The 22,620-nt window shown below is 44.8% G+C and overlaps 2 protein-coding genes and 1 pseudogene across 3 annotated transcripts; 1 reads left to right on the top strand and 2 right to left on the bottom strand.

Annotated features, from left to right (window-relative positions):
* Positions 1 to 9,986: 9,986 nt before the first annotated feature.
* On the bottom strand, positions 9,987 to 10,111 carry LOC136495009 (U5 spliceosomal RNA; annotated as a pseudogene).
* Positions 10,112 to 10,420: 309 nt separating this feature from the next.
* On the top strand, positions 10,421 to 13,001 carry LOC136493926 (protein FATTY ACID EXPORT 7-like). Its single transcript, XM_066490048.1, has 3 exons — positions 10,421 to 10,815; positions 12,386 to 12,520; positions 12,626 to 13,001. Exons 1-3 carry the CDS (start codon positions 10,473 to 10,475, stop codon positions 12,766 to 12,768), a joined length of 621 nt encoding a protein of 206 aa, XP_066346145.1. The 5' UTR covers positions 10,421 to 10,472; the 3' UTR covers positions 12,769 to 13,001.
* Positions 13,002 to 17,608: 4,607 nt separating this feature from the next.
* On the bottom strand, positions 17,609 to 21,318 carry LOC136492618 (protein TIFY 3-like). 2 transcript variants are annotated; one of them, XM_066488599.1, is made up of 5 exons: positions 21,118 to 21,318; positions 19,152 to 19,254; positions 18,835 to 19,060; positions 18,674 to 18,731; positions 17,609 to 18,014 (listed from the first exon to the last, which is right to left on the bottom strand). In XM_066488599.1, the coding sequence occupies exons 1-5, from the start codon at positions 21,276 to 21,278 to the stop codon at positions 17,921 to 17,923; spliced, it is 642 nt and encodes a 213-aa protein (XP_066344696.1). In that variant the 5' UTR covers positions 21,279 to 21,318; the 3' UTR covers positions 17,609 to 17,920. The 2 variants fall into 2 exon arrangements, with proteins under 2 accessions (XP_066344696.1, XP_066344695.1); XM_066488598.1 differs by lacking the exon at positions 21,118 to 21,318 and adding an exon at positions 20,670 to 21,004.
* Positions 21,319 to 22,620: the final 1,302 nt, after the last annotated feature.

Genomic DNA, 22,620 nt, shown 5'->3' with positions numbered 1-22,620 from the left:
GAAGTTGGAAGTAAGGGAGTGAAGAGAGGGGAGCCTAGTATGCTTGGGGGCTGTTTGTCCAAGTGTTTGTCGCAATGAAATGAGTGGGCAACGGTTAGAAGTGAGGAGAGGGGTATTTATACCCCAAGTGAAAATCGAACCGTTCAGATCTACGTCGGAAGTTCCGACGCAGATCCCGGGACTTCCGACGTATGAAGAAAACACTGTTCACAACAGGTCAGAAGTCTGTGTGTGCAAGTCAGTGTCGGAACTTCTGACAAACGTCGGGACTTCCGACGGTCATCACTTCCGACGTACGTCGGGACTTCCGACGGGCACAGTTAATCAAACAGCCAACACCGCTGAGGCCGAGACTACCGGCTTGGGTCAGGTCAGTGTCGGAACTCCCGGCGAACGTTGGGACTTCCAACGGTCGGAACTCCCGGCGAACGTCGGGACTTCCGACGTGCACAGACAGCGAGCAGTCAGAAGAACCAACGATGCTGGGACTGCTGGCTTGGGTCGGGACTTCTGACTGTCGGGACTTCTGACACACGTCGGGACTTCCGACTGTCGGGAGTTCCGACACACGTTGGGACTTCCGACGTCCACAGTCACCGCGCAGGCTGTGACTGAGAGTCAGCACTTCCGGCAAGAGTCATGACTTCCGACTGTCGGGAGTTCCGGCTTACGTCGGGACTTCCGACACCGACAGTCACAGAAAATTATTCTATGTGCTCGTGAAGTGCTAGAGTGTCTCATTATTGATTTAGTTATTATGCTTGAGCACTCTATCTTCCTCAGACCACCTAAACTTGCATCCCTCTTAATAGTACGGCATTCCTATTAACTCAAATTTAAAAGTATAAGGAAATTAAACCTTTTGAGTTGATCTCTTTGAACCGAAGCCGTGTTTTCCAATCTTCATCAAGTGAGGGTGCCAATCATATTGATATTGATCTTTTCACTTGAGCATAGCCATCTTGAGCACGTGACTTGATTCCATTCATCAAATATGAATAACTCCAAATGCATCAAGTCACTTTCAACGCTTTGTTCAATATAGGTTTGATCCTCCACATCAATATGACCGTCGCAGCTTGATTAGTACCTCAACTAAATGCAAGTACTTCCTTCTTCACCCTAGCTAGGTTCTTCGGCCGCCAAGCCGTCGCTTGCCCTTCACCCTTGCTTAGTACCTCGAAGCCTTTCCTTGCTATCTTCACCATCTCAAGCCATCAAGTCACATCTTGTGTTGAATCATCCATTCATTTGTATTGTTGTCTTTTTCATTTCAATTTAGCAAGCTTCAAATATGAGACCATTCCATATGCAATCCCTCATGTCTCATTAATTAATTCTTACTAGCTTGCTTTCACATAGATCATTGAAATCCCACAATAAATAAGCCTTTGCATGAATTCCATTTGCATTGTTGTCTTGTGCTTGAACTAGATTGTTTATACAACAATACATCATTTTGGCTTTATACAATTTCATCAAGTATCTGTGAGATAATCAATTTCCTGTCTAACACTTAGCAAACATGTTAGACCTTTAATCGTGTTGTCATTCAATCATCCAAAACTCACTAAAGGGCTAGATGCACTTTCAAACCAGTAACAAGCCTAAGGTGTCTTACTTTAGAGTGTTTGGGTGCAAGTGTTTCATACTTAACAAGAAACCCAAAACCTCTAAGTTTGCATCTAAAGTTGATGAAGGTTTTCTTCTTAGTTATGGATCAAATAAACATGCCTACCATGTATTCAACAAAACCGCCAGGAGAGTTGAGATTATGGTAGACGTGACATTTGATGAATCTAATGGGTCTCAAGTGGAGCAAGTTGATTTAAGTGTTGTAGGAAAGGAGGATCCACCATATGAAGCAATCAAGCAATTGACTATTGGTGATATTAGACCACAAGAAGATGAAGTCACTAAAGTGGTGGTTCCTCAAGTTGCTGCTGCACCTATTTTTGCTGACATACCTGATGCTACACTGCAGCAAACACCTGTTGCAACTCCTGCATGCGGTAGTGCCGCACCTACACAGTCAGCAGCAGTTGATTCAACTCTAGCTCGAGGACAAAACCTACAACCCATATTTGAGCAAGAAGATGATGAAGATCCAGAAGATGAACAAGAGGCCATTGAGCATCTAAGGCTAAGGCAAACCATACAACGGGATCATCCCATTGACAATATCCTTGAAAGTCTTCGAAAGGGGATAATAACTTGTTCACATTTAGCAAACTTTTGTCAATATTACTCGTTTGTTTCCTCTTTGGAGCCTTTTAAGGTAGAACAAGCACTTGGAGACCCGGATTGGGTGATGGCCATGCAAGAAGAGCTAAACAACTTCGAAAGAAACCAAGTGTGTACTTTGGTGGAATGGCCCAATACCAATGTTATTGGCACCAATAGGGTCTTCCGCAACAAGCAAGATGAGAATAGAGTTGTGACAAGGAACAAGGCAAGGTTGGTTGCTCAAGGTTTTACTCAAGTAGAGGGCTTGGACTTTGAAGAAACATATGCACCGGTGGCAAGACTTGAAGCAATTTGAATGCTTCTAGCCTATGCCGCTCATCACAACTTCAAGCTATATCAAATAGATGTGAAGAGTGCATTTCTCAACGGCCCTATTCAAGAACTTATCTATGTTGAGCAACCATCGAGCTTTGAAGATCACAAGTTTCCCAACCATGTATATAAACTCCAAAAGGCGCTCTATGGGCTTAAGCAAGCACCAAGAGCATGGTATGAATGCCTTAAGGAATTCTTGCTTAAACAAGGCTCTGAAATAGGCAAAGCCAATCCTACCTTTTTCACTCATAAAGTTGGCAAAGATATATTTGTGTGCCAAATATATGTCAATGACATAATATTTGATAGTACTCATTATTCTTTTTGTGAGGAATATAGTAGGATCATGACCAAGAGATTTGAGATGTCCATGATAGATGAATTGAAGTTCTTCCTTAGATTTCAAATCAAGCAAGTGAAGGATGGAACTTTTATTAGCCAAACAAAGTACACCCATGATATGCTCAAGAAGTTTGACATGGTGAATGCCAATCCTATTAAAACTCCCATGCCAACTAATGGACATCTAAATCTCAATGATGAAGAGAAAGCCATGGATACTAAGGTATATCGCTCCATGATCGGCTCTCTACTTTATTTGTGCGCATCTAGGCCCGATATTATGCTTAGTGTGTGCATATGTGCTAGATTTCAAGCTAACCCGAAAGAGTGTCACTTAGTGGCTGTTAAGAGAATCTTGAGATATTTAGTACACACTCCTAATCTTGGCTTATGGTATCCTAAGGGCTCTAGGTTTGATCTACTTGGGTATTCGGATTCCGATTACGCCGGTTGCAAAGTAGATCGAAAAAGCACTTCGAGGACATGTCAATTTCTTAGACGGTCCCTAGTGTCTTGGAGTTCTAAAAAGTAAAATTGTGTAGCCCTTTCTACCATCGAGGCCGAGTATGTTGCAGCTGGTGCATGTTGTGCTCAACTACTTTGGATGAAGCAAACCCTTCAAGATTTCAGATGTCACTTCACTAAAATCCCACTCTTGTGTGATAACGAAAGTGCCATAAAGTTAGTCAACAATCCCGTAAGGCACTCAAAAACTAAGCACATAGACCTTCGACGTCATTTCTTGAGAGACCACGAAGCTAAAGGAGATATCGAAATTCGCCTTGTGAGCACCGAAAAGCAACTAGCTGATATCATCACTAAGCCTCTTGATGAGTCAAGGTTTTATGCTTTGCATAGTGAGCTAAATATACTTTATTCTCGTAACGTGGTTTGAAATTTAGCATGCCTTTGATTGATCAACTAGTATCTAGGCAAAAGAGTTGCAAAAATTTATATTGTGTTTCAAAATGGTTTCGAAAAGGCAACCTATGTATCATGATCATGGTCTGTATTGTTCATCTGTTGCTGGTCATGATATATAAGTGATATGTGTCCATATCCTATGTAGAGTGAGTCTCTTAGATAGTAGCTAACTCCTACTATTTTGGAGTGCGGTAGTGCCAGGCTAGGCGTGCGGCAATGCCGCACTTTGAATCTTTATTAAGATTCGGCCCACAACGGTTTTACTACGGGGCCCATCTACCTTATCTCTTTACCTAGGCCCACGGTAACTCCCTCTCTCCCTCATTCTCACCTAACACTGACGTCCGCACCTTCTCTTCCTCTTGTGCACACGCATCGTCGTCGTCTGGCCGCGTGCTACCGGTCTCCGACAGTGCCGCGGTGGTTGCCGACCATCTTCCAATGCCATCGGTGACTATTGCTGCTCTTGGCCCTAGCAGTTGCTCTTCTTCCCTCTCCAATCCTTGTTTGAGAAGGTATAGCCCTAATCCAACTCGATCTATGCAATGTGAGGTTGTTTGTGATGGATTCAGGTTCTTAGTGGTAGTATGAATGAGTCAGAGGGAGATTTGATGGATAAATTGAATCAATATATTGATTCATTAGTGGGGGGTGCACAGCACGTGCGGTAGTGATGCACCCTGTAGCTTGAATCTGCACCTGGCTATGACTTTCCACAAGATGACTCGATGTATTGATTGGATTTGCTCACCACATGCTCTCTCCCACTCAAATTGCTGCTACTACTCCCATTCATTGCAAGACCTCGTGTGTTTTGTCTTGAACTATGAGCTATGAGATCGTGTGGTAATGTGGGAAACCATTTGAAGAATGGATTTGGTAAGAAAGAAGAAGGGGGTCATGACCTCGTGGAGATGCTGAGTGAGGCAGTGCCTCTCTCACGGTGCAGCAGTGCCGTACTTCCTGAGTAGCACTGCCCAAGTGGTCTCCCAAGTTCATGATCTAAATCCATTTTCTTATCAAGACTGTTCTACAGGTGTTTTTCTGTCTCCCATTCATACTGTTTCTTATCTTGTTCCATTACAATGCATAGATGGAGCACGAAGATGATGACCATAGAGGAAAGAGGAAGATGGTTGAGTCAAGAGTCAAGGATCCCCCTCGCCATGGTCGTGGAAGATCAGCATTAGCTAGCAGTGGTGTAGCTCCGAGGGGTCATGGTGATAGGGGGAGGCGTGAGCAATACATCGAAGATGAGGAAAGGTTGGAGATGACTAGCCACACCACGGATGCCTATCTGAACACTCCCCCTCACTTGCCCGAGTTTGACAGATCCTACATCAGAGAGGTTGATGTGGAGATGCTTATGAAAGTACCAGATGACTCTCGTCAGCATCCAGTCATCGACTATTCTAAGAGTTAGAAGTAGGTCGAAGAGGCGAGATAGATAAATCCCTATGCAGTGCGTAAGGATTTGGGCATCGACTACAGGTTTTGGAATAAGTTTCATTCCAACTTCTATGCCACTGCTATCCTTGGTGCGAGGAAGACCAAGATAAGGAAGATGCAGTATGTTAACTAGGATGAGATACGGGAAAAGGAGGAGCCTGAGTTTGACAGGGTGATCAAGGTCTGTGACCGCTTTGAGCTCTCTAATATCATGGGTTTCTAGTTTAACTGGAATGAAGAGGTACTTGCACAGTTCCATGCCACCTACTTCTATGATCAGTCCACTGATGAGATATATTGGATGACGGATGGTCGACACTACCATGTTGATTTTGTCACCTTTAGTCGGATTCTAGGTTTTGGGGAAGAGCATCGAACCTACACTCACATTCATGATAAGCCCAGAGCAGATATCCATGACATCAGATACATGTGGAGAGACAGTAGGGCTACTGATGGCAAAAGGAGTGGGCTGGATAGTTACTATTACATCATAAACAACCCCATCAGGAACACTATCAATCCCAAGGATGGAGCAGCCTCGGACATAAATGGATATGTGAGGAACGTGCTAGCTCGCTTTGCTCCAGGAGGGGATAAGTTCAATAACCCTCAGTTTATTTGGCATGAGCTGAGGCTTGTTATGGAGGATGAGAGGAAGGGACTGTCCTATGCTCCTTACCTCATGTTTTTGATTGAGAGGGTCATAGGGATTAGCTTTCTAAAAGACAAGATGCACACCGTCTACAAGATTGAGAAGATCCAGCCTGCAGTGGCTAGCCAGGCCATGGGAGGCTCCCATGTTCATGAGGACATTCCCGAGTCCTCTCGCTCTAGGTCTAGCAAGGACAACAAGATGAAAAAATTTGGAAAGTGGCTTAAGGTGATATTTAGCAAGTGCACCTATGCAGCTGAGCGAGCCTATGAGACACAGCTAGAGCAGTGAGAGCAGCATGGAGATCACCTTCCACCACTTCTTCCACCACCACCTACTCCACAGTACGACCTTCCTAGTCTTTTAGACACAGACTCAGATGATGATGATGATAAGGAAGAGCAGCAGGGACATGACGCGGGTTGGCAAGAGACCCTTGCTGAGTATTCTCATAGACATGGGTGAGACGTTCCAACAACTTCACCGCCACCACTCATCGATAGGGTCATGCCCGTATTGATTCCGACGACGAGGATGATGATGATGGCGACGTCGAGACTGCTACAGGAGGTAGCAGGGCTGCTGGCAGTGATGATGTTGATTGGGAGGGCATCCAAGAAGAGTGGGTTTGTTGGTCTTTCTTCTTTTCTTCTCTTTTTGGTGCTTTATGCCAAAGGGGAGAGAATTAGAGGGATCAACAAAACAACTTTGATGCCATGTGTTCGTAGATGGAGCTTCATGTCATATTCGTTGAGACTAGTCTTAGTTAGGTGTAGAATTTGAGAGTCGCTCAAAACTATAATTTGTGTAATAATGCTACCTATTTGACTCTATTTGTATCGGATATGGACACATATCTTTTGTGTGCTTAGCTGTCATCATAATTGTGCTACATTGTTTATCTTTTCAATCATAATCTGTTGTGTGGTGCTTGGTTAACTTGTGCTGTTGTAGTAAGTGCGGCAGTGCCGCACCTTGCTGCTGTAGCAAACTTTGCTATGCATGAAATGTCATTTGAATCATGATTATATCTGTGACACAGTGTGCAGCACCCCACAGAAGATATGGATGTAGGGGGAGCCCAATCACTTTCACTAAAATGTAAATCTTGGCTTCTTATGCCAATTTGAGAATTTAATTCTCTATTCACACATTTAGGGGAAGGCTCCACACCCATGGCTCGAAAAAAACCCTCAGTATTTATTTCATATCTTTTGTAAGCTTTAATTGAGTTGTCATCAATCACAAAAAATAAGGAGATTGAAAGTGCAATCAAGCTCTAATTATGGGTTTTGGTGATAATGACCACACAATTAAAGACCTAATGAGATTTATCGAGGTGACAAGCAGGGAATTTATGTTAGAGGATGCTACACGAAACGGAGGAGCCCCCAATTACAAATGTAGATGGCTTCAAACTCAAAGAAGGTTTAAATTCTTTTTTATTTTAAATTTGAGTATAAAAAAAACTATACTATAAATAGGGACACAATGCTTAAGCTAACATATGTTACCAAGTGCTCAAACACATACATGCATCCTCAGATTCACAACCAAGATAGCCTCAACTTCACTCTTATCCTTGCTGCTTAACTGGTGCGGCACTGCTGCACTTGAGACGCGACACTACCACGACTTAAGTGACCATTGGGGCTGAGGGGGTATTTATTCCCATCCTCTTCCTCCCCAACGGCATTCTTCTTCCTGTTGCTCATTCTAGCACGCCCAAACAGAAAAGGAGCTATCTCTCTCTCCCTCCATTGTTGACCTTGAGCCCTCAGGCAAATACATTGATTTCCCCATCAATCATTGAGGGAAAAGGGTCCAAAACTTTATTAGAGACCAGCTCCATTGATTCCCCAACTCGAAAGAGCACTTGGTTCACGTTTTGGCTGGCGGTTGTGTTTGTTATTCTTAGAGCTTGGCTTCTAGCCGGCTAGAGCATCGCCCATAGAGCTTGTCAACTTGTGTGGCAGCCCCGGGATGTTTATAACCATCTCTTGAAGTTAGTAAACTCACCCCTCATCTCAAGAGTTAAGTCTCTTAATTTAAGAACGAGAAAGAGTTGAAAAGCCCTAAGCCTTAGTGGCTAACCTCAACAACGTGGAGGTAGGCAAGCCTTGGTGGCGAGCCGAACCACGAGATAAATCATTGTGTCATTTATGCTTGATTTACATTACTTGCATAGCATATTGTGTTTAAGGTGATTTCTAGGGTTTCTAGACGGTCTACTTGTGTGTGGTGTTCCTACCACTTCTGGCTCTTGATCTATGATTGTTATACCTGCAGTAAGCTAGGAAATTTCTCCGATCTAAGTTTTTGTTCACGGAGTTTGAACTGTGACTCGAAGTTGTTTGCAGGTGCGGCAGTGTCGCTGTTCTAGTCCGGTAGTGCCGCCATCCAGCAGTGCCGCTCTCTAGAGCGGCAGTGCCGTATAGTGAATTTAATAAAAGTTTGAGTGTTTGTTTTGACAGGCCTATTCATGCCCCTCTAAATCAACCAGAGATCCTACATGAATTTTTTATTTGAGGTTAAAAAGATCTCTTTGTAGATCGAAACTTTTTTAATGTACCTCCCTCTCAAGAAGGGTGTCTTGGGTTCTCTTCCCGTACCAGCGAGTTTTCAACTTGGCGTTAAAAGGTTCCCCTCGTAGGTCGTTTTTAACGTACCTCCCTCTTAAGAAGGGTGTATTATTTACTTTTCAAGAAGTCGGATTGTTTTAAGTTTGATCAAATCTATATAAAAAGATTAAATTTACGATGTTGAATAAGTATTACTAGATTAAATCATAGAGTTATTCCATAGTAAATATTAGAGACATACAAATTTCTATAAACATAAGAAAATTTTACTTGATTGAGATATAGAACTGCACTCTTGAACGGTGGGCGATTATAAGTTAACTATAAACATAAGAAAATTGTACTTGATTCAGATATAGAACTACACTCTTGAACGGTGGGAGAGTAAGTTAAAGTACAAATCAACATTCGTGGAGAATATAAGTTTAATTACAAATTAACCTGCCCCTGTTCGCTGATGCTAAAATTTGGCTTATGTTGATGCTTATGCTGAAATATTGTGAGAGAAAAACATTATTCTATGGTTGAAAAGTAGTTCTGAATAAGCTCAAGCGGACATGACGAATTCACACTGAACGAAAGTAGAACTAAGGATGATAGCGGGAGTAACATTTCGTTTGAGAGTGTTGTAGACAAAGCAATTCAATATATAAAACTCAATCAGTTCAAAGCACTTCAATCAATAATCAATTACTTCTTCTGTTCTAAATTATAAGTCGTCTTTTTTTTATTCATTTTGCTACGTATCTAGACATAATATTATATATGCATAGTAAAATAGATGTACCAAAAAAATCAGCCTGGCTTATCAGCCATAGAATATTGTTTTTTTCTCTTTCAATAAATCAGCTTCAGACGCAGCGGAACAGCTCAAAAGTGACTTATAATTTGGAATGGTTCGTCTATTTTGCTATGTACATCCTCTGTCACAAAATAGAAGTCGTTCGTGCTTACTGAGAAGTCAACCATTTTTTTTTTATCTTTGATCAATTATATAAAAATATTAATATTTATAATACATAATTAGTATTATTAGATACATCGTTGAATATCCTTTCATAATAAACTTATTTAAAGATATAAATATTACACACATTTTCTTCAAAACTAGTCAAAGTTAAAGTTGATAAAACTTGACTTGACGGCTTTTCTTTGTGGGATAGAGAGTATCTAAAGTAATATTATACCATGGATCCGGACATAATATATTATATATATTCATTCATACATTCAGATTCGTGAAGAGGCCAAAATATCTTTCAAACTGCCGTGGCCCGCCACGATTAAAAGAATACCCTCCAAAAATCCAAATCCAGAATATTTAGATTTTTGAATTTTAAATTGTTGAGGCCCTCCAAATAAGAAAATTTCAAATAATAAATTTTAAATTGTTCGGGGCCTCCAAATATGAGAATTCATCTCCTCGATTAATAATCGATAAATTAATAAATATTTGAATCTTAAATTGTTGGGCCCTCCAAAAAAAAGAGAATTCCCTCCAAAAATAGGCGTATTCTGCTATTTGCGGCGCTGCGTACACACGGTATTCATTAGGAAAAGGCGACAGAATAGTTGGCTCTGTGTGCACCGCGCAGCTGTGTGCTTTGGTAAGGTTGCCCTGCTGCTACTTTTACTCCTCTCCGTCGGGCTAAGCGATATGGTACAAAATCACTCCCTCCCACCATTTCTATCTCACTCGCTAGGCGCTCTGCCGCCCTGCTGCGCTAGCAAACTTGGGCCAGCCTCGCGAGCCATCGCCAACCCGCTACTGGGCCGGACTGAGCCCGCCGAAGCGTTTCACGGCGCGATCGACGCGGAGCGGTGGTTTTCGCTGGACTGGCCCCACCTGCAGTCTAACATCAACTGCCACCAAGAAGAATTTCCCCATCACGATAACGAGCACCGCCCCCTGACCAGTGACCGCAGTGAAGTCAATCAGCTTCAGCACCTCGAGCACGATGGCCCTCCCGCTCGCGACGACCCCACTCGCGCATCTCGCCCTTGCCCCGCCCCCGATCTCCGGCTACCAGTCCTCGCTGCTGCTGCTCCCGCGCCGCGCGGCGCCCGCCCCCGTCTCCTTCTCCCTCCCCCTCCGGTCCCGCCTCATCGCGGCCGTCGCGACCAAGGAGGAACCCGAGCTCGGCGGCGGCGGATCGGGGGGTGGCGACGGTGCGGGAGGAAGCGGCGGCGACCCGAGGGAAGGAGGGCAGGAAGGGGAAGGGGATGGGGAGGAAGAGAAGATGGAGCAGGGCCTGTCCTTGTCGCAGAAACTCACTCTCGCCTACGCCGCGCTCGTCGGAGGTAATCCTTTCCTCCCCGCTCCCGGAGTGATCCATTGCAAGCGTTGACCTGGATTGGGTGTGAAGAGTATGTTTGTCTTTAGGAATTGGGATCAGTTCTTAATCACTACGAGCCAATCTGGCCCGGATATTGTTGCTGGGTACTCCGAGCTACCATACTGTGGGCTGTTTTCTTATTTCAGCTATCAATTTTGTCTCTGAGATGGTGATAAATCAGAATCATCTACCTTCCTGTTGTGACTACCTGAACAGTTGTGAATGCCCACCAGTCACCACTCAACAGTGTTGCCTGATGAACTCTAGTCTTCCGCATACTGCACCACTGCTACCTCGTTTGACTCACATGACTCGTGCACAATTAAATCTTGTTGCCCCTGGCAATCCTTAGGATCAGTTTAATAGCATTGGCATTGGCTGCAGTTTACTATTAGAACAAACAAAATGAATATGAAAGTTTGGATGTTATTGCAAATACAGAAGCCTCTCTGTCTACTATAGAATGTTCTTCTTGCTTATTATCTGACTTGATTAGTGGCTGAAGGGAGATGAGGGTGGCATAATATTTGCTCCTGGGATGAAGGATGCTGTGAGCATCCACAAAATCTAGAAATGGTTGATTTAGTTCTACAAAGAAGTGTTTTAATTCCATGAGATAGCTGTAGGTGGTCTCTCTGTTCCTTGCCTTTGATACTTGGTATTCCTTTCCCATTGTTTGTCTTGCTTGTGAAGTTAGCAAAATGTTTGGATTCCTTACATAACCTCAGCTTGGCCAATGAAGTCCTCAACCTTTACTTTTTTGTTTCTGACGCAAAACACAAACCAATGCCCTTATTATCACCCTCTAATTGACTCATATCACTTGTTTAGTTGTTTGTCCTTGAGATGGTAATTAAGTCGGAATTATCCATCTTAGTGTGGTGATATCTACATATGATACTAATTGAATTCCTTATGGTGACAATTACTCACCACTAATTCTTGTGTTGCCTCCTGCATGCTGCACCATTGCTCCCCTCACTAGATGGACATCAGGACATGGCACACATTTCTTTGTTTCGTACTGTACAAATGAAAGCATATTTCCTTGACATTTCTAAGGATCGGTTTGATGGCATCGGTCATAGTTCACTTGAAAATTGGATAAACCAGAATGAAGAGGAAATTGGGATTTGTTTTGGCAAACACAGAAGTGTATTGCTATATCTCTGTGTGCCACAGAATTCTTGAGCATCCAAACAAGCTAGAAGTATCGACTTGATTATACAAAGAACTGTTTTAATTTGTATAGACTGCTGTCAGTTGTGGTCTTTCTGCTAGGTGCCTTTTATACTTGGTTTTCCTTTCTCCGTGTTTATTGTGTTTGTTGAACTAACAGAATGTACGGATTTCTGGAACAACTTCGCTCCGCCAATCCAATATTTACTTATCTTTTTTGGATTAACCTATTTTACTGCTTTATTATGCCTGAGCCTGACTATATCCTGGAGTGTAAGAAATTTCAATGCTGGCTGTTCTTGCCGAGGTGCCAAAAAAAAAACAGGAACTGATTGTTTTGCCTTTAAATTTTGTAGCTGGTGGTGTAATGGGATATATGAAGAGTGGAAGCCAGAAATCCTTGGCTGCAGGAGGCATATCAGCCCTGGTCCTGTACTTCGTCCACACTCAACTCCCAGTGAGACCTGTCTTTGCATCATCAATTGGTTTAGGTATGCAGAATCTATTTTTTTCTGATCCTTTGGCTATTTTCTTTGCTTGGAAGTTTGATCAACCTGGATTCCTCACTTGTCATCATTGTTGATTTCGTGTTCCAGGTATATCCGCCGCGCTTCTGTCAGTGATGGGGTCACGCTTCAAGAAGTCCAGGAAGATATTCCCAGCCGGTGTCGTGTCCCTTGTATCCCTGGTCATGGTTGGAGGCTACTTTCACGGGATCTTGCGTAGCTCGCACGCATGATGCAGTCCGTTGCAGTCACACCATCTGCGCTTCACATTACAATCTTTGTTGTCTTTTCTGTTTCATCATGCATTTTCGCTCCCCTTTGGTGTCTTAGAATCTTAAGGAACTGTTTCTGCTTCACTTTTCGGTGGATGTTTTGTTAGTGTACCCGTTCTCAAGTTTAGTTCATCTTTTGTGACAGTGGGTAATAACCAATAATAAGCATGTGAGCTGATAGCGGTGAAAGACAAGCGTTGTGAAAATCAGTTATGGGTCCAGATTATACTGCGCGTGCAGCTGCAACTGTAGTTGGGTCCAATATCTGGATATATTATTATGGTGAGCTGAGCTGTGCCAGTTATCTGAAATGCTGGTTTCATGGCACCGCTGCGCTGACGTGCGACAACTGCTAGCAGCTTGAGTTTGCTGTTTGCTAAATAAGTGAGCGAAAGTAGAGCCGTTTGACCTCACTATTTCAAATAATAATAAGCTAGCTAACGACAGAAGGTGCAAATAGCCGGAACCGAACGATGGCCGTCGAGGCTGATTGATCGAATACTCTTGCATTGCGTTCTTTTCATATCATCCATCAGCTAAGAACACTAGCGGCCGAGTTTGTCCCTAGTCCCTAGTACACTTACTCATCTATACACAGACTAATTCTGAGTGTCTCAGACTTCAGAAGGTCGCCACATCACGGTTATCGTACGGAAACGGCTGATTGAGCAAGTAGCAGGGGGCCTCGGCTATAATGAAGAAATCTCAGAGATTTAAATAATGGAAAAAGTCTACGTGATCCCCCCAACTATCATACTTGGTCTACTTCACCCCCTCAACTATGAAACCGTCTGTTTTACCCCCTGAACTATCTAAAACCCCCCTCAACTATGTAAAACAGACGGTTTCATAGTTGAGGGGGTGAAGTAGACCAAGTATGATAGTTGGGGGTCAAGTAGACTTTTTCCTTTAAATAATTAAAGCAAAAAACTTGCTTTGATTCAGTCCGCATCTATAAAACAAAGAAGAAAACTTGCCTTGACTCGGAGTTGGGGCCGGTGCGAACGCAAAAGGCTCGCCCGAGTTTAGTAGTTGGGCAGTCCGCCAGGTTTGGCCCGTTAATATATAGCAAATATAAGTGGACTCCAGCATTTCTAAAATGGTGGGCGGCCTACTTGGTTGGACTAACCCAAATCCAATCAAGGCAGCAGCGCGAAACCCCTCGTTGTAACGGCAAAGTCTAAAACGTCAGCTGATGTGACCGTGAGAAACACGTACTCCCTCTGTCCCAAATTATGTGTCGCTTTTAGTTTTCGTGCTGTAAGTTTGACTTGATCTGTAGAAATATGTGTAACATTTGTATCTTCAAATAAATTTATTAAAAAAATTAGATTCAAAAATCTTTCCAATGATACCAATTATGTACCATAAATATTAATATTTTTAATATATATTTTGTTAAAGTTGTTTCTCGGAAAGCGAAAATGACAGATATTTTGGAACGGAGGGAGTAAAAATGAAAGTTAAGAGTTACATCACGAGGTGAAGCAAAGTCACAGAGATCACCGATATATATATATATATATATATATATATATATATATATATATATATATATAGCGAGTTTCGACCACCGTTGAGGATGCCCTAAGGAAGAACCTAGGGTGAAGAAACCCCGGCAATTATCAATTTTTGGGAATCAGTTTCGAAATTTTACCCATTTTCTGGGCTAAAACAGAAACGGTATCGCTCGGACGAGGGACTATTGAAAAAATAGGCAAATTTAGGTATACTTTAATCTGAAAAAAATAACAATATGTCGGTGACGTTAGAAATGTGCGTGTATGATCTAATCGCAAACGAGTCAGTGAACATGATACCGATCATGATTTCAATCACAGCAAATAAAAAGATGGGTCTGTTGATATAGTCGTCTCGCTCGATGCAGTATAAAGGGGTTGTAGTGTCGATTATGTTAAGACCACCACCATCAGGAAGTAGACAGTGGCACCATTAACAGGAGACCGCCAGGAAGCAGTGGAAGTAGTTGGTCGTCGTCACCTTATACTCAAACACCATGAACTGGAGCGTGACCAACGCGCTACCAAAAAAACTTGATCGCCAACCTACCCCGTGCAAGTACACAAGCGCTACCCAAAACAACTTGATCGTCGGCCTACCCCATGCAAGTACACAAGCAGACATACAACCTGTTCGCTTGGTAGTAAACGATCGTAAATTTCTAGCTAGAACAGAATTTTTCTCTCACACCAAACCAGCTAGCAGTAATAATCCACGATCGTATACGATCGTATCAGCACCAGCCGAATAGGCTGATAGTTTCGAAGTCCTCTTCTGACAACCTGTGCACCTGAGAGGCTGGAACGGAGATGGCAGAGAGCAGCACAAACAGCGAAGTGGTGAGGTGTGGTTTGTCATCCACTCGTGGACAGTAAGAGAGCGCCGCCTAACCTTATGGGGACACCAAGAGACACATTATGGATTTCACGTAGCATTAATTCTAGCCTTAAAATTTTCTTTGGTTTAACTGCTAAATGAAATAGGTCGATTCTAATTAAATCTAGCATAAAGTTAGAAACTAGAAACGAAAACTTCTAGCGTCCGGATGTCTGAACGGAGCTAGCGTCTGACGCCCGCACTTGCTGCGCCTGCTTCACGTAGGGGTCCGTGCCACTCCATGTCCCATGTCCACACCGTGTCCCGCGCCCGTATCGTGGCCCACACGTGCTTCGTGTCCCGCGACTGCACCGTAGCGCCCCCTCCATAGCTACGCGCATGCAGGTGGGCCCAGCAGCTGCAGCAAGTGGCTGCTATATATGGGTCTCACTGCAACATGTGCAACACTAGATCTACTGTTGCAACATCTAGATGAAACACTTGCAACATACGTATGAAACACTAGGCAAACACGTGTGTAGCTATTGCAGAACATATGCAACATCCAGATTAAATAGTTGCAACATATGTGTGAAACATTCGGATGAAACACTTCCAAACATGCGTGAAACATATGCAACACCCAGGTAAACACATACGTCTGAAGCATCTGAAACATTTGGAACAATACACTTGCAACATACGTGTATAGCACTGCAACATATGCAGCATCCACGTGAAAACACTTGTAACTTGCAACATGAAAACACTTGCTGCAACATAAGACTAAAAACAGATCAAACATTTAAAACATACTCTTGCAACATGTGCAACATCCCAACCTACTTTTGCAACATCCGTATGAAGCACTTGCAACATACCTCTGAAACATCTGAAACAATTAAAACATACGCTTACAACATGCGCTTTCACCGCAGCGCAACATCTACTTGCTGCTCGGAAGAATGGAGGCTCGTCAGCATATGGAGCTCACCGGAGGCAGCGACCCAGCGACTCCTGGAGGCGGTGGCCCAGCAGCGGCGGCTGCATGACGTGGAAGGGAGACATCGACCAAACGACGAGAAGGGAGGCATTGGCCTCGTGATGCGGTTGGGAGGCAGCAGCCGCATGACTGGAAGAGGGCAGCAACATGCCACGCCTGGTAAGGCTACAGCTGAGCGCCGAGCGCTTCGTGCCTGGCACGCCCAGTGCCCGAGCGTTGCACCTCAGAAGCGGCTTGCTGACCCAGCGTCGTTACGCACGGGCGGCTGCCTCCTCGCCGCCATGCGCTCGCCTCTGCGCGGAGCTCTCCTGCCTCCACGCCGTCACCCGCATGGCTCACTGGCCTCGGATCGTCGTGCACGAGAGACTGCCATCGGGGCTTGCCTGCCTCCGCGTCGACGCGAGCTCGTCTCTGGGCCGCCACGTTGCAGCTTATCGACACACCGTAGACCATCGGGGCTCCCTGCGCTGTGTTGGATGCGCACAAGTCAGCAGATTGAGGAGAGAGAGAAAAGAGGGGAAAGAAAGCGTACGGATTGGATAGGAATGAGTGGATGAGTAGGCGTTATGTTAAGAGGCAGCAGATGAGCGTTTAGAAGCAATAGGAACGAGTAGATAGGAATGAGTGGATAAACAGTTTTGAGAAATAAAGGAGTCAGAGGTTATTGGACCGGCGACACGGCCCACCAACAAAGCGTCGGGACGGCCGCACGCTCGCTTGCTGGCATTATCGCTAGAGGAAGGAGTCAAAAAGAAAAAGAAAAGGAAAACGATTTCAACCTCTTTCTATCGGTTTCAAAGAATAACACCGTATGTCTTTGAATCTTCGATACTTTACCGCCGGTAATACCGTATGTTAATCACACAAGCCAAATCCCAACCAACATCGACTCAATAGCTTTCACTTCTCCCGTCGGTCCGTGGATGCTCTAGGCCAGCGGGCCCCGCTGCAGCGCGTCAGGACACGGGGTGAGCGCGACGTCGTGCTTCGCATCTGAGACTGAGCCTCTCGTGGACGGCGACGGAAGTGGGGACGCCCTGCTCCGCTTCAGCTACACCGCGCCTGCCGTTCGGCCCGTCGCGAGCGTGCGTCCGTCGCCCAAGTTCGCTCAGATCCGCCCGCGGCCGGCCGCCGGCGCGAGCGCGTCTTCTGCCCTCCTCTGCTGACCAACACCTGCCTAGCTGGAAGTGGCAAGTGTAACGAGGGAAGCACGTCGTGATTTGGTCGATTTGTGCGCGCTGAGGCCGTGGCAGCACAGCCGCCGGCCAGACACGGGACCTTGAAATGGACTGCCGATCCGTCAGCTGTCATTCTACTGGAACTCGGGAAGACTAGTACCTGTAAAAGGCAAAAGGGGTACGAACTGCGAACAAACTAACGAAGCCCATTCTACTGGAAGACGATCGTAAAATGCCCAAATGGGAAACGGTAGTGGAAACAAGCAAGCGAAGACGGTCATCCTTCACACGAAACACATACTCATACGTGGCACTGTATTCCCTTACTAGCAGCGATCAATGTAACAAAGTCAGACAGACGAGACGACCGGCATGACGTACAACAGACATATCGTATGCGGAGTAAAGGAATCCACTTCAGAATAAACCTAGCACGCGACAACAGAACAATGGTAATACAGGTTCCAGTCCCATTATTAGTGCAGTTCCACGCTGCTGCTGCTGCCGCCGCCGCCACATAACACAGAGCCAACAACAGCACGTCCCTGCCCCTTCCCACAACGTCAGCCTTCGCGGCTCCCCTACACCTTTCAAGTTACTGGGCCTTGCCCTCCGCGGTCACCTCCATCCCCGGTGATTCCATGCCATAGGAAGACTTGGCGGGGCTGTAGGGAGCTTTGCTCACGATCCTGTTTCATGCCATCGGCAGTCGAATTCAGTAAATCCATGACAAAAGGGGTACTAGAAAACAATTCTAAACTCAGTTTTAAGATAAGGCAAAACAGGCGTCTAAACCTGACATCTGAAAAAAATGCTGTTAGTTTGCACCTAGAGACAACACATGGACCTTTAGGTGACCACCTTCTCAGATATGTTTTCTTCTAACAGAGATAAAACGACGAAGAACATTTACTGTAGTTTGGTTCCTCTGTTGAGCTGCTAAATGCCGTAACATCGATTTCAACCTATAAGTACCACCTAAAATAAATTACCTGTGTTATATTATGGAAGCAGACTCTCTACTCATTCTTGCTGTAAAGAAATTTTTGAATTTTAGAGCAGTGTTTTAAATGAACTAGTCACATTTGTTTATTGCATGCAGTCCTTGAGCACTTGTCAGCAGAAAGTTCAATCATTCAAATACAATTGTAACAGCAAATTATTTTAATTTTCTTACCCTGCCATGAGGACAACAAATAGAACAGGGTACGAAATATACTGTTGAAAATACTGTGGTACCACATACAGCATTTTATAACTCAAGTTTTAAACCTGTGCAAGGAGCCTAAGAATAACATTCAGAATATCATAGCGCTGCTGCTATCATCTATCAATCTATCATGCTAACCTGTCACGACGTTTCTCAAGGAAGCGCTGAAGAGAGTGCCTCCTGGCAATGGGGAGATCTGGCCAACAGATTAAGATAGTTTAAAGATATGTTAGACAATGTCAAGACTGAAAAAGGTATTCCATTTCTAGATTTTTACCTAAAAGATGCAGTGGTCTTACCGGCCTGAAGCTTGCATATTGAGCTAGGGTCAGCAACAACCTGAGGCTGTCCAGTTACTACAGAAGTGCTCTGCAGTGATGGAGACCGTGTAAGCACAGGAGAAACGACTGCTGCTGGGGCAACCGTGGCTGTAGGCATCATTGGAGGCTTAACAGCAGTGGCAGCACTGCTTTTGGTGGCTGCCGCAGCTGCTGCAGCTGCAGCTATAAGCATGATTGCCTGAGCCTGTCAAGCCAAATTGGTCTATTAGCATACATATTTTAACAGACAGTACAAAAGAACAAGATATCTGTAAATGAAGTGAAGATAATATTACCTTTTCTGGTGGCACTGAGTCATACACACATACTGATCCACCATAGAAAATTGTAAGCTGTGCGGGATTAGCTGAAGGGTTCAACATCGGCAACATTCCAGACCTTGTAGCAAAGAATGCACAAAAATAAGAACATGCAAAGCCGCAAAGGCAGATAAAATGGCATCTCTGAATTAAAAGTAGGCAGATCCATGTCACCCTTACTAGTAATTCAGATTAAAGCGTGTAATAATGCCATGTGATGGGTTCAACATGCATGAGATAGAATGTGTGTGCGGGCACAGGAAAACAGTCATCCTACTTCCGTAATGAACGGAAAATGGTGGTAGATTTCTGATAGAAAGACATGTCTACAGCCTACTTGGCCAGTGAATGGATTGGCTTTCTGGACAGCGGCTTTCAAATCATTTGTAGGGACTTAGTGGTACAGATATTGCAAAGCATTTTGTCAGTGTCATAAAGATTTTTCCTTGAATTTGATTAATCCAGATGTTCCTATTGGTCAAAGCCTGGTGGATAACAACTAACCAGGAAGCAAAATGGAACTGAAAATAGCAGAACTATACACTAATTGTTCTAGCAGCGTCGAGGCAAAACAAATAAATGCTTCTGAAGAAACATGCTGAACAACTAGATACAGCACAGCAAACAAACCTGCAAAAAACGGTCCAGCTCAAGGAAAAAGTAGCTTAACATCAGAGGAAATTTTAAGGACCAGTTCAATGCCTCGAATCAGTTTGCAGACTCTGCGTCCTTGGTCCCCTACCAGGCTACCACACAGTCTAGCACTCTAGCACAAGGTCCTTGGTACTGTAGGTAGGACTGGAGGAGAGTGGGGTTAACTCGTGTTTTTTTTTTCATTTCAAATCCTTCTTAAATGGCAGCAACACGGAAATTATCTGCCTGCTAAACTCAACTTTCATCAGATCTATGCATGTTTTCCCATTTCTACAACTAAAGGTTTGCATCGCAAACAGTAACAGTTATCCGTGGTTAACCTGATTGGGCAATTCGTTATCCGTGGTTAACCTGATTGTGCAATTCAATTTAGAACCTTTCATAAAGCTTTAAACAATTTTTACAACAAGAAACTCAACAAACGAGGGGGGAAATGGTTGCTTGGATCTGCACGCCATCTGTCAAAGTTCTTTCCAAAAGCCTAACAACCATAAAAAAAAATGCCAACCATTTTGGCCAAAACAAAGAAACTAAATCGTCTCTACCATTTAAACAATTATTACCCCAAAGACAGGAACTGAAACTCCTAGAACAAAAGGAAGCAAACATTTGGCACTAAGCCAGCCACGGAGTTCTGTTTCCGTTTCGCGTTCGCCATAATTAATGACATATCAATATCATAATAGGGTAGATAGAAACGCAAGACAGCTAATGACAGCAAGGATGAGTGAGGACCGGAAACGAAGATTTCCGGCAACTGACGAACCCCCTCCCAGCAGACCAGAATCTGGATAAGAACATTTGATGCTAAAACTACACCGAAATCAGGTTACAACTTACAAGGCTACTTTACACGGCGACACCGACAGCATCACAACAGGACGAGGGAATGAAAAGCGGGAGCGGTAGACAACCGAAGCAGCGAAGGGGATTTCGTCTACGAGGAGAGGGCGAGCATGCGTTCCCGGATCCGCCACGCCGGCTCCGAATCCTCGCTCGGAGCAGCGGCCGCAATCAGATTTGATTTGATCCCGCGAAAGCTACGGCCACATCCCAGCCCAGCCCACGCGGCACTTCCACAATTACCGCGAAAAGCCGGGGTGGAAAATGCTAAAGCGCGTCAACCACCGAGAACAGGAAAGGGGCGAAAGCGCGGGGGAGACGAGACGAAATTCCACCCCACCAATCGAGGGCCAAACAGCCGCAAACCACTCCAGGGAAGCAGAGCCCTCGCCTGATTCGGCAGGGCGGGGAGTCTCGGAGAGGTGAGGTCTAGGACGCTAGGTACCTGGCGCTGCCGTTGGCGAGTGAGAGGCTGAGGCCTTGGCTTTGCTGCTGCGGCTCCTGGTCCTGGGTCTTCGTCTTCCTCTCCCCCACTTCCTCCTCCTCCTTCCGCGCCTTCTCTTCCTCCGTCTCCCCCTTCTTAACGTTCCGCTCCAACAGATCCATCTCACCAACTTGCAACTCCTCTCTCCCTATCTCTGTCTGCCGCTTGGGATGGGAGTTGGGAGGACTTGGGAATAGAAAAAGGGGCAACCAGAGGGGCAGCGGCGAGAAAGGGAGAGGGCTCCCGCGCGGCGCGGGTGTATGAGTACAGCGAACGGCGCGTGTGAATATCGTGAAGGATTTATATATTATATTATCCTAACAAACAGCTCCAGAATAAATGTTTTTTTTTCAGCAATGCTAGAGGACACAAGTGTGTTTTCTTGTTTTGTTGGCACATAGATTTTCTATCCGTCGAATTCGTCTCACGCATGTTTGTTGGGTCGTTCGATGTGGTTTGTTGATTCGTATCCGTGCTGTCGGTGCAGAAAGTAACCAACACATAAATATTTGTAGTTTTGTCGTACGTTTGTGATCGGACGTGGCCTAGCACTCAATGACATAGGGTTTATACTGATTTAGACAACGTGCCCTACGTCTAGTTTGAATCGGTCGGTGACTTTATTCCTGAGCCTATGTGCTCGAAGTTTGCAGTGGGGTTACAAGCGAGAAGGAGAAAGATGTAGGGTATAAGAGGTCCGATCGGACTCTGGTCAGAGGGGCCGAGAGTGATGGGACCTCCGCTATATGCTAAGTGTTCGAGCGTGTGCTTGTGGTTTGAACTTGGTGGTTCTGTTGTTGTGAACTAGTAAAACTGATCGATCTGAATCAACTGTCTTTTAGGAGAGAGCGCGTCCCCTTTTATAGATAAAGGGGATGGTCTTACAAGTGAGAGAGAGAGAGTACATACGCTACTAAGTCTTGCTGCCTACGCCGACAGGTCCAAGATGATGGTAGACGGCCACAATATTGTTTATTGTCAGATGTATGTGGGAGGTTGCATCGTCTTCTTCAGGTATGGCAGACGTCGGTGCCTGCCACACTGTTGATACCAGGAGGCATGCAAGGGATTTTACCATATTCGTCTGGTACGGTAAATGCCGGCGCCCACAACACTATTGACGCCTCAGAGGCACGTGTGGGGAGCCTTACCGTATTTATCTGGTATGAGAGTTGATGGCACCCACAACACTGTAGGGGAAAATATCGGCGCCTACAACACTGTCCGGGTATGTCATGCCAGGAAGGTCGCAGGGTACTGTCCTGTAGGTGTACAGGGTACGATCCTTGATATTGCGGTTGACTTGAGTGCGCTGCCTTACTTTCTCTGTCCGTTTCCTGGTCCTTACCGAGCCGGCGTCCCCGGTCGGTGGTCATAGTCGGCTCTGATTGCGCCAGTCAGAGAGGAGTTATAAGTAGGGGTGTCGGAGTCGAAAGTGGTGTTTTGGCTAGGCCTTCCGTTCAG

The sequence above is a fragment of the Miscanthus floridulus genome, chromosome 11 (assembly GCF_019320115.1).
Source record: "Miscanthus floridulus cultivar M001 chromosome 11, ASM1932011v1, whole genome shotgun sequence".
Lineage (NCBI taxonomy): Eukaryota > Viridiplantae > Streptophyta > Magnoliopsida > Poales > Poaceae > Miscanthus > Miscanthus floridulus.
Note: the sequence above shows the minus strand (reverse complement) of the source record. Positions and strands in the feature narration are given on the sequence as shown.